This window comes from Coffea arabica, chromosome 2c, assembly GCF_036785885.1.
Source record: "Coffea arabica cultivar ET-39 chromosome 2c, Coffea Arabica ET-39 HiFi, whole genome shotgun sequence".
Classification (NCBI taxonomy): Eukaryota; Viridiplantae; Streptophyta; class Magnoliopsida; order Gentianales; family Rubiaceae; genus Coffea; species Coffea arabica.
This window is the reverse complement of record NC_092312.1, coordinates 72,726,614-72,739,315: the sequence shown is the minus strand read 5'-3', so window position 1 is coordinate 72,739,315 and position 12,702 is coordinate 72,726,614. Positions and strand designations below refer to the sequence as shown.

General features: G+C 33.6%; 1 protein-coding gene across 1 annotated transcript; it reads left to right on the top strand.

Annotated features, from left to right (window-relative positions):
* The first annotated feature begins 4,036 nt into the window (after positions 1–4,036).
* Positions 4,037–6,727, top strand: LOC113723726 (polygalacturonase At1g48100). The gene is made up of 6 exons (XM_027246701.2): positions 4,037–4,805; positions 4,898–5,065; positions 5,150–5,194; positions 5,305–5,512; positions 5,620–5,701; positions 6,152–6,727. Exons 1-6 carry the CDS (start codon positions 4,425–4,427, stop codon positions 6,654–6,656), a joined length of 1,389 nt encoding a protein of 462 aa, XP_027102502.1. The 5' UTR covers positions 4,037–4,424; the 3' UTR covers positions 6,657–6,727.
* Positions 6,728–12,702: the final 5,975 nt, after the last annotated feature.

Genomic DNA, 12,702 nt, shown 5'->3' with positions numbered 1-12,702 from the left:
ACTTTCATCCAACCAAGCTTAAGTTGCTTTTGATTTTGTGATAGATGTCTAATTTATGCTTATTTTGCCAAGAATGGATCAAGTTTGGCAAACTAACGAAACACTAAAACTTAATCAAACTTGTGTTAAGTAATTACTAATTAACATATTAAATTTAAATTATTACTTTTCTGCAGGATGCTTGACCCTTTATATTCGTCATTTTTTGGCTAGGCCTTACTGATGTAATTGGTTAGGTATAACTTAAAACTCGGAATCTTTGTCTTTGGCGAGTCAGTCAAATGACAGAAAAGCCTGGTCTAGCCAAGCTTAAAAGGGATGTAACCGGAAATTGTCTAGTCACTTGGCCGTTCTGCAGTTTTGTCGTCCAAAATAAGGTTGAAGAAGAAGAAGAAAGGAATTGAACCAAATGTTATATGCTTTGCTATTTTCATCTATATATTCGCATATGCAAGTCACTAAATTGTTTACATTAAATTTTATCTGCCAACCTAAAATCGAAAAAGCAAAAAAAATTGAGTCGAGTTTGAACTCAGTAAAATTGAGTCCAGACTCGACGTGATTAGACCAAAATTCGATGTAATTCGACTCATTTGCAATCCTGCTGAAGACCAACTCAATAAAATAAACAATTATTTCACTTCAACTGACAGATTATTTTATTCTAACAGCTAATTAAGAATGCCTAGCAATATTTGCTGGCTTGGAAGCAAGTGCCACTACAGGCCAAAGTAGAAGCACTTCCTCAGCCAAGCCAAAAAAGATTCCATTAAAGAAGCCTAAACAAGAGATTAAGATATAGCAATCCATTCTCCATCTATGAAAAAACAATTTCATCTCCACCTTTAATCAATTCCCTGCCCTGGTTACATGGTACCAAGTGTAATAAAACAACAACAACAACAACAACTGCTTGTCTGCAAGCAGAACAAGCCAAATAGGAAGAACAAACATTTTGCTTCTGGATGATACTGTTAAAGACTCCATTTCCGATGTCAAAGTGTGATTGGAGGATACAAGAAATGAAAAATCAAAAGAAAGAAAAAATGAATGAAGAATAGTCCAGTTTATATGGTTTATACTTTATTTTGGTCCTTTGCAAGATTTTATGTTGGACGTGAGAATTTATACTTTTGGTTCTTTTTCTACTTTCTAGTTTAGAATTAATATCATCTGTTTAGTTGTGGTAACTGTTATTTAATCGGGTAATCAATGCATCAAGAATTAGACAATCGGCTGAGATTGGATGACATTGCAATATTAAACAAGTAATCTTCTGACAGATGTGTGATAAATCCTCCATCTGTAGCTTTTATCCTCAAAGTCATAAATTAGCTTCTAATTAACCCAATATGTATAAAATTAAAAAAAAAAACCTTCGATTTAAGATTTGGTTAATCCAGTAACTCTTGACTAGTTTGATGAGTATTAAGGATAGGTTGAGATTTGAATATCTTTATATACAGTAAGATATTCAATCGGTTCAGATCGTTTGAAATTGCAAATATTAAACACAAGTTGAGTTGAAGTAATTCTTGCACTACGTAACCTTAAACTAGTAATCTTCTGACAAATTCATGATAAAACTCTCATTTGTAGCATCTGTCGATCGTCAAAGTTATAAATCTACTTCTAATTTGACCCAATATGCAGTAGATTTTTGTTTAAATTTGGTTAATCTAGTAACACTTGATTAGTTGGATTTGCATCAGGACGAGATTAAGGTTCGATTGAAAAGAACAATTCTCTGTACAGTTTGACGTAATTTTTCCTCTCGATCGTAATTAATTAGTTACAACTTAAATAGACATGAAATGTCAAGTTAATTATCTACATGCGTAGGATGCAATACTCGAAAATCACAGTCACCAGTGCAAAGAACCTAATATTTGTAATTTTCCTTGATCTGGTGTATCTATTATTTCTATGACATGTTAATGATATATTTTCAATCATTAGTGCAGATCTCATGAATGAAATGACAATTTTCATTAAAAAATAGTGTAAAAAAAACCTAAAAAGTATGTGACCCCACTACTCAGTGTTTAATTGACTGATAATGGCAAATTAAAGGTATACTTGTTAATTATTTTCATTTGTCAATGGAAACGGTAGAGAACAAATTAAAACAAAAGGGATATTTTTTTTTTATCCTTCTGTTTTCCCAGTATATTTAGCTACGAGTTTGGAAAGCCTGCCAAATTTTTTTTTCCAGAAGATCAAACTTGATCTGTCTTGCAGTAAGATATTTAGCTATTTTGCTGAGAGTTTTGTTTAGTGTTTATTTTTTTGTTATTTATTTTCTCAGATCTAATAATTTTTTCAGATCTATATGTTAGATCTAAAATCTCTTGGGCCTTCTTATCAGACCTCAACATCAGTTTTGACCTTGAACCAGTTGGATAGCAGATCTGAGAGAATAGACATGCACAGATATCTATGGAGCGGTTCATTCAATTGATCAAATTTGATGATTTATAATTCATAGTGTAATCTTTTATATTTTGTAACTTTGTTAAATCTTATTATTTTTCAGATTAAAATATATCCGTGACATGTTCAATATATTTTCTTCCATTAATGCAGATTACTTTGTCAAGCAAATCGTGTTGGACGATTTTCAGTTAGATTATTAATAATATTGACTTATGTTTTATCCAAAAAAAAAAGGAAATAAAATAATCAAATCCCGCTTAATGAGTATGGGTTTCATAAAACTGGATGTCTCAAATTCGCCCTGTTAAATCAAGAAATTGTTCTGCTAGTATAGTTCATTACTTCATTTTAGCTAGAGTTCCAAGGGGGCTAAAATGGTTATCGGCATCTTATAGTACGTCTTTTCTAAAATTTGATAGAGTTTTTGGGTTGTTACATTCATTCCATTGAATTACTTTGCCATCCTATTAACCTTGATCTACTTTTAGTGAAATCAATTCTAAAATTTGGTGAATTTTGTGAGTTGTTACATTTATTCCATTGAATTATTTTGCCATCCTGTTAACTTGATCTACTTTGAGTGAAATTATAGAATTTCATATTGTTAACACAAGTTGGTTCAGTTGATAATAATGACTGATCACTTTCTCAAAAAAATAAAGTCACGTAAGCTTGATGGAAAGGTTGTGTTGCGGGGCGACCTGTAAAAATCTTTGTAAGCAACCCATAGTTTTAGAAGCATGTTTTGATTCGTAATGATGACCGAAACCGAATCCACCCAAACTTTTCTTCACCAAAAAAAAAGAAGGAAGAAGCACTTCATGTTTTTTATTTCAATGTAAACTGAAGTAATCTACAACTTATTAGTTATTACCGAATTGGTTGGCTGAACTTCTATAACACTAATCTCTTTTTTGTCACTTCTGTATCTATTGACTGATCATTACCGGCAAATTAGCAAATGTATAATGATCAGGATTTTGTACGTATTATTAACCTACCTTGGATTCATTGTGCTAGTAATTTCAGATTAGTTCATAGTTTTCAATTAAAACTTCTTAAAATGCTAAAGGCACAAGTCAGATTTTGCTCTGAAAGTACTCTTCGCACGAGGAAATACCAAGTTATCTAATCAACTAACCAAAAACCTAAGCCAGTAATCTTCTGAAATGAAAGTGCAGTGCAGTTATAGAGGTACCAGCTTTTTTTAATAGAATGCCAGGCCACCCTTAAAAAGATGAATACTTTGGGGACCAGGGAAAGTGGAAACAATGGGAGGGCATGCATTCAGCAGTTGAAGAGGATATCTTAATAGATTTTATACAACAATGATTACTTTCTGATAAACCAACAAATGCAGCACACACCCTTTTTTTTCTTCTTCAGAATCCACCAATGAACTCTCCACGTATCCTCAACTGAAATGCCATTCTCTAGATGGAATTGGTCGGTTTTGCTAAGATTAAAAAAATGAGAGGTGCATAACTGCATATACCGACCCTGAAAAAAGGTAGCTTCCACTAACAGTTTGTTACAGTTCCAATGTAGTATAAATCTGATTTCATTCAGCTGATGGATTCTGCAACATTCTTAGCTAACATATACAGTTTACTTGTAAAAACTGAAGAGATCAGCCAAGTTGAATAGTGGCCTTAGTGGGCAGTGGTCACGGAAACAACTTAGTTCTGTTGGTGGCTTCTTTAGACTTCCTGAAAACGTGGGAGCCTTCACCTGGGAACCTATGATCTTGAGCTATTGATAGTGACAAAACTACCTCTGATCTTGAGTTCCATTCTCTGAATATCAAAAGCATGCTCCATCTCCACAACCTACCCATTACTCAATAGAGACATTTCTAATTTTCTTAGCTACTACAAGGGAGTGCCGAGTGCATGCTAAGCTGCAAGTAGTCAAATTCTTTTTGTGTACCACCGTGTGGTTTTTGTATAAAAGGAATCCTCTGTTTTTGGAGACAAGCTATACTTATTATGGAATTTAATAAGGTTTTCCTGCTGTTTTTCTGTATTTTCTTCTGTTTTTCAGCTTTCCAAGCTGAGAGCAGGCTTCTTAGTAACTTCTTCCAAGAGCCACAAGAACCACATTTTCGTGTTCTGTCTCAAATTTCACTACCTCCTTCTCCTGCACCTGAGGCTCATTCCCCTAGTCCTGCAGATTTTGCAGCAATTTTCAATGTTTTATCTTATGGGGCAGTAGGTGACGGTGTCGCTGATGACACACAAGCGTTCAAAATGGCCTGGGATGATGCATGCCATACTGACTCGGGCATTCTTTTGGTTCCCAGTCGCTATTCCTTCATGATACAGTCTACCATCTTCACAGGTCCTTGCAAAAGTGGACTAGTTTTTCAGGTAACATTGCATTCACTAGAAGGGGTAGATATGTGTTGAACTAATGATTGAACACACGTTGATGATTTCTTTTCATGTCTAACTGTATACAGATTGAAGGAACTATTATGCCACCTGATGGACCTGATTCATGGCCAAAGAATTACAGTAAGCGACAATGGCTAGTCTTCTACAGAGTCAGCGGAATGACAATGCAAGGTGGTGGACTAATAGATGGGAGAGGAGAAAACTGGTGGAATCTTCCCTGCAAACCTCACAAAGTATATCTTTTTTGTTGTAGTATTATTGTTAAAGCCCTTTTACCCTTTTGTTAGGACTCAAATCTTATTGTACTAATGTCACAGGGAGTAAATGGAACCACTTCACATGGTCCTTGTGACAGCCCGGTTGTAAGTCCTAAATCCTAAGCACAACATGACTACTATATTTTGTTGTTGCAGTTCTATATATACACAATTCCTTCTGAAGTAATCCTGATGAATTGCTGTACTTGTTGCAGGCTATAAGGTTTTTTATGAGCTCCAATTTGACAGTACAAGGGCTTAGAGTTAGAAACAGTCCTCAATTCCATTTCCGTTTTGATGGCTGCCAAGATGTCAATGTTTATTCACTCTACATAAAATCGCCTTCTCTTAGTCCCAACACTGATGGTATTCACATAGAGAACACAAGTGATGTCAGGATACATAACACAATTATTTACAATGGTACTAGTAATATTTTAGCCTCTCAAAAGCTCCTTTCTTTCTTCATAGGCACCTTTTAAGGTTTCAAGTCTATTGCATGACTCTTATAGTTTTGCCTTTTTGCATAGGTGATGACTGTGTATCAATTGGAGCTGGTTGTCATAATGTAGACATAAGGAACATAACATGTGGTCCCAGTCATGGAATAAGGTATCTGCCCTGCAATCTCTGTGTCTCTTCTTTTGTACTAAACTAAGGCAGAAACAAAGTTTAACTCCATCTCCAAAACCTCCAAATTAAGTGTGAAACTATCACCACAACCACCAAAAGTGTGAGACCCTAAAATTGCAAGATTCCTTGGAAGTGGCCATTAAGCATATGCATAATTGCCCAGCTAACGAATTGAAATGTAGTCAAAACAAGTCATGCTAGCTTACCGGGCTCATTCCATCAACTAGCAATCGAGTTGAGATTTGGACTGCTGTCGTGACACTAAAAGATGTATAACAAATGTCAAAGCCTGTCCATTTTCAAGAATGCTAATGGAAAATGGAGCACTAAAGCTACCCATTATCCCCCATACCCCCTTAAAAGGAAAAAAAAAAGGAGTTTAGCCTTTTCTTTGAGATATCCTTAACCTCATGTTTTATCTTGTTACAGCATTGGCAGCCTTGGCAAACAGAACACCAAAGCATGCGTGTCAAATATAACAGTGACAGACTCATTGATCAAGCACTCAGCTAATGGTGTGAGAATCAAAACATGGCAAGGTGGATTTGGATCAGTATCCAAGGTGACTTTCAACAACATTGTTATGGACACAGTTCGAAATCCCATCATCATAGACCAATACTACTGCGAGACAAAGGGCTGCCAGAATCAGACTTCAGCAGTATACGTTTCTGACATATTGTACACAAACATTAAAGGGACTTATGATGTGAGAAGCCCACCAATGCGATTAGCCTGCAGTGATTCTGTGCCATGTACAAATCTCACGCTTTCAGATGTTGAATTGTTTCCTGCTCAGGGACAGAATATATTGGATCCCTATTGCTGGAATGCTTATGGATCCCTTAAAACTCTTACAATTCCACCAGTTTTCTGCTTGTTGGAAGGATACCCTCCTGACTCCATGCCACCAAATGATGTACTTGTGTGCTGATCATTAATCAATAATCAATGCATAGTTCTAGTCATTAGTGCATGTCAAATAAGCATGCATAGATTTATGTATCACTGGAGTTATATTCTATAGATTTTTAGAACTTAAATGAATTCTGAATCTTCTGATTTATCCCAGAAAAAAAACAAGAAGAAGAAGAAAGTTCGAAATACGAAAGTTCGAAATACAAAAGTATACAAACTTTGTCTGTAAGTCAAACTTCCGCCAATTTGGTTTTGTATTTGTCAATGATAATCGTAGACTTAGCTTTTAATTACAAACATTGACAAGAATCATGAGGATTCCAAACTAATTTTCATTTCAAAGAATATATAGACTGAATTCACGGTATGGATCAGTTATACAATTTTTTTGCCTCTATAGAGTATAGATAATGGCATAATGCTGCTTCCAAACTTCAGCACCAATGGATAAAAAGAATATTCTTGCATACATGGCCTTATAAAAATAGTAATGTGTTTCCTTTAGTCCCATAACTTCTAGACATGGCTACTTATGTTTAAGGTTCTACTGAATTGTAGACAGTACTATAATTACAATTTATATTCATGAACTAATTTACATTTACTCTGCCAAATGATATGAAAATATGAATTGATCTGCGTGGTCTACCCAATTTGTAAATCAGAGAGGTACTACGTATTGGTTAAAAAAAAATTGAACTAGAAAAGGTAGAAGAATGTTTAAGATAGACAACAGTTAGCTGTCATTTTTAAGTATTGCATATATATATTCATCAAACCCAAAAAAGAGGAAAGGGTTTTCACATAAGCCATAGTTGGAAAAGAGTAAAATTGGCACGTCAATTATAATTAATATTAACCATCATTAAACTCCTGAGGTTTTGTTAACAGGATGTTATTATATTACAGAAACTTTCTACTTCCCTTGTTTTATAGCTGCTGAATTTGTGTTGAAATAAAGAAGATCATTTTGAATTGAAAACAAAGGTAGCATCATTGACATCCAAGATATAGGTGACTGGTTAAAGCAGCTTTATAAGGGTTTCAAGAAGAAAGAAGTTGCAGAATATTTTTAACAAAGCATCGAAGGTTTCGTCTAGGTCTCTGTCAGGTTTCTGCTGCATGATTCAAGAAAGAGCTGATTAATTTGAAATTCCATAAAACGGAAAAAAAAAAAAAAAAACAAAGAACAAAAGAAGAAAAACTGAACCTTGGACTTAATTACGCTAGAAATAGCTAAAATTTGAGAGACAAAAGTCAAGTTGAACCATTGGCATTCTCCAAGAAATAAAACTAGCTAGGTATATACATCATGATTCAAGCATCTCTACAATTGAATTGTTCTTGTAGTGGAAGCGTCATGATGGGTTTTGTTGATGTTGCAGTAACTCTTCTGACTTCGAATACAAGGTTGCCATTGGCTTTTACTTTTGGCCAAGCAAATCATACTTGCATCAAAAGGTTTGCCAAAAATAGACTCAGCAATTGCAAATTTCTTAAGAGCAAAAACTGCTGCATATTCTCCTCGATCTCTTTACGCATGCAGATGGGCAAAAAGGATCTGCACAATGTTAGGACTAGGCTCCTCTCCATTGAGTTGGAGAGAATTTCTCATCATCACGCTCGAATAAAGTTAATTTAAAAATTATTTTCAAAAATCAATATGGTTCATAATCTATTTCATCACTTATGCTAGTTATACATCAAAATTTGTATTCAATTGATTAGGTTTTACTCTTTGATTAATCATTACGAATATTATTTACAATTTTGATCCATTTACACTATAATAGAGATTTCGCTCTGCGTATTTGACTTCTCATCAACTGACCATCCCCATACACGTATTAGCTAATGGTGGTCCTGCTATGTAATTATTTCAATTTTGCGTTGACGCCTACCTACAGTCCTAATCATAGATTAAATCCATTTAATATCTGGAATTATTGTATTCCAAAGAAACTAAAGAAAAATTGTGGAAGAAGAGAATAAAAATTTCTTCAACATGTTCTAAAATTGACCAAAAAATGAAAAGAATCATGGAATAAAAACAAAAAAAAAATACAGATTAAGTCCATATATTTCATAGTAGAAACAGCAAGTGGAGGGACGGCTGTTTTCTCCTAGTGTTGTATGATTAGCACACCATTCCGAAGTTCAAAAGGGCAATGGAGGAGGAGGAAGCATGCTCTCCAAAGTTGACGGCCGGTGCACGAGCACAAGCACATATCCATGCCCAGATCTCACCATTCGCACGCACTCCCATGCAGTTGAATTTCATGGACAAATCACAACACTACTATGTGCTGGTATCCCAACAAGATTGTTGGATTTGCGTTTTGAAATGGACTGTCTCGATTGTTTAACTGCTACGTGTATTGATTAATAAGTTTTAGAATTCTATTGTGAATAAGTACAGCAGTAATAACTCTTAAATTTTATTGGGGATAAGTCTAATAGTACAATACACGTGACATTTAAACAAATATGGGAGAGCGACAAAATCTGGGGCAGAGGATTTAAAGCGGTTGGATTTGTGCCCTTCTATGGAGGAGCACGACAACATTGCAGGGAAGTAATAAGAGATGTGAGAACGAGGAATTTTGCATCAAGTTCTTAAAGAGATATGCACCATAACTCTATTTTGTGCTTAGCTGAAAGATGGGTATTTCTCACACCAACATTATATATACTAACAAATTTAGATATTGATATATATCATGTAGTTTTAATTTTGTTCTGAAATTCATATTTTATGCATGTGACATGTATTTATACTCGTTAATGTATATTATATATATAATTTTAATTAGTTTATATTATATATATACTGTCAGTGTCAAAAATATTATTTATTTGTTATAATATGTTTTAGGGGTGTCCAACATTTTGTTGCTATTTGGAGAAGGGGGCTTGCATGATTGGAATAGCAAAACAATGAGACTCCAAATATGACTTGCCGTCTTGAGAAAAAAAAAACGATTCTATCACTTAAGACGATAATTGCTCCTGTATAAAAATCGGTTAAAGAACTAGAGATAAAGCTCCTTCTTTTTATTTAGCACACCATTTGCAATGTTAAGACAGGTGTTACACGACAATTAGTAGCTACTATATATAATCTACACGGGTGACAATCTAAATTACATTTTTGTTGTTTCTCCAATAATTAATTACATTATAATATGAGCTGTGGTAAATGTAATCGTGTATATATACGCAAAATTTATCCTAATTATTCTACTGCCTAGAGACAATCAATTTTAATCAACCTGCAAATGTGGTATCAAGCCTTTATACGTACTTTGTTACTAGTAGTTGATTACTAGTGGCTTTTACGTCACATGGAAAAAGAAAATTTATGAAAAACTTGACTGCATTTTTTGCATTGAATATGTTTAAGAAAGGATTAGCATAATGATCAGAAAGTCGAAGAGACAAGAGTGTCATAATGATTAGCAGTTAGGCACAACGCAAGAATTGGTTAGTTGTAAAAACAATTTAAAATGAATTAAAAAATGGATTAACATTTTATACATTGATAGATTAGATTATCACTTTATTTGTTTAGATTTTATTTATTTTTTCAGATTATAGTAATACAATCACTTTAGTTACTAACATTATTTTTTAGGTATTTTACCTCATCGTTAATCTAACTAGTATGGTTAAAATTTTTTTAAATATATTTACCCTTTTTATATATAATTAAAAGTAAAAAAATTGGAATAGTTATTCTTTTTTTTTTTTCCACTTTAAGAGATCGAAAAACATAAAAATAAAATGATTTTCTCAAATTTCTTTTTTCACACTTATTAATATTAGGAAAAGAAAATGAGATAGGAAAGAAGGAGACAGAAAATTAGATTTTGTAAAGAAAAAAATAAAGAAAAGTCTAACATTACCGTATTATTTTACCGTTATCGGGATTAGGATTGGAATTTGGTATTAAAAAAATGAAATAATTTTAAAATAATAAAAGTATTTAGTTCTTTCTTATTTATAATTTTTTAAAAAAAGAACTGAGTTCTCTCTCTCTCCCTCTCCCCCTCCCCCTCTCCATCTTTCTATTTTTTTTATATTAATAAGATTGCCAAGAAAAAAGAAATTAATATTTTGACTTTTTTCTTGATACTAAAAAAGAGAAGAGTCACTTTAAATTTTTTATTATTTTCATTATGTAAAGAGGAGGGTATTTTTTTTGAAGTTTTTTTAACTTTCTAAATTGGTTTAATGGTAGGATAAATTGCCTAAAAAATAACTCCAATGGGTAAATTGATAATGAGACTCTAGTTTATGGGGGCAAAGTGATAATAATTTTAAGAATTAAACATGTCTTTTCATTTTAATTAACAAACTTTGTTAAGTTTGATCGTTAGTCTTGGGAATAAAGTGACTAATAGATAACGTTAAGGGAGAAATTGATAGTTGCACCAAACGTTAAGAGGGTAAAGTAATAGTAACCTTTTTTTATACTAGTAGCTATATATATACATCACATGTGCATGATTTGAATTTAAAATTTAAATTGATATCATGTAGTAATGATCTAAATCTATTAGTATAAAACAAAAAATTTGTACAGCGATAGTGTATAAGAAACTAAAAATATTGTGTACAAATCAGGCTGCTGTGGGCAGCATGTAGGTAATTCGACGCTACTTTTAAATAACGGATATGGACGGTGGTTCTTTCCCAAACAAACTCAACAGAACACCCGATCCTAATAAAGCCCAGATCAGTCCTCGGTTCAAATTTTAAACGGCAATAGGGTTGGGTTTTCAAGCTTTCCAGCCCAAGTCAATCTTGCAATTGCGTAAAATTCCTCACGAGATTTTTTCCTTTTGAAAAAAAATCCTCATATCTGTCTCCAAGACTCAAGTTTAGCCGATAGGAACATCAAAATGCGATTTTATAAAGGAGATGATATTCTGAGCTTATGAATTTAAACTAATTTTTTTTCTTCGATAAAAGAAAAAGAAGAAGAATAGTATCACCACATTACCAATACTCATAAGGCTGATTCTGTTGTTAGGATTAATTTTTCACACACTCACAGTATATATTATTATTACATCAAATTAGGTGTGAAGTGAAAAGTGAAAATACATGAACTAAAAGATTTTAAAAAGTGTTCGTATTTTGGACGAGGGATCCACAAACCTTTGATGAGTTAGGACTTGGATAACTTATTTTCTGTGATTTTTATTGATAGACATATGGTCGATGTGGAGATTATGGTTAGTGTTGGTCTTGCTCCGATACACTCCTTCACTGCTAGAACCAATCTTTGTTTAGTTGGCCTGATTAATGGTGTATTACCATTAGGACACACGCTGAGAAGTCAAGAGGGCTCACAAATGGCACCCCTTGCCCTTAATTCCCATGTTTTTGTTTGAGTTGATGAAACAAACATCTTGTTCAAGATGGAATTTTGAATGGTTGAACCACAACAAAACCAGCCCAAGGATTCTTCGTATTACAATTCCTTTGTGGAGTTAAATGCTGTTGATGCGGAAGTTATCCAGGAACTTGAAAGTTCTTGTGCTAATTTTGAATGAGATCATAGCTAACTTCAAGAAGAGAAATGGAAAGAAAAAGAAGAAGAAGAACAAGCATTTGTCAGAAGATGGTGCAGGGGACATCCCCTGCAAAGGGTAATCAATATTAAATCTTATCCCAACTTTTTGTCTATGTATACTGGATGCTGGAATGTTAGAGGATTGAATAAATCCATCATGCAAAAGGAAGTTAGGTCTTTTTTGGTAGATAATAATATTAAGTTAGGAGCTGTTTTGGAAACAAAAGTGAAAGCTGTGAATAAAGATAAAATCTCAACGGCAATTGCTCCCTCTTGGAGATTTCTTTATAACTACAACTGGTCTTCTCTTGGTAGAATTTGGGTGTGTTGGAACCCAAACTTTTTGAATGTCTTTTGTATTGGCTCCTCGGACCAAGTCATGCATTGTAAGATTAACTCAATGAATAATATTAGACTTCAGGTACATTATATCTTTTGTCCATGGAGACAATATATGACTCCACAAACAGGAAAGAGTTTT

Bases quoted from the DNA above. Each gene is read 5' to 3' on its own strand.
- LOC113723726 (XM_027246701.2), top strand. From the start codon at position 4,425: ATGGAATTTAATAAGGTTTTCCTGCTGTTTTTCTGTATTTTCTTCTGT. The intron at 4,806-4,897 runs GTAACATTGCAT...AACTGTATACAG, and splicing joins AAAGTGGACTAGTTTTTCAG to ATTGAAGGAACTATTATGCC. The intron at 5,066-5,149 runs GTATATCTTTTT...CTAATGTCACAG, and splicing joins TTCCCTGCAAACCTCACAAA to GGAGTAAATGGAACCACTTC.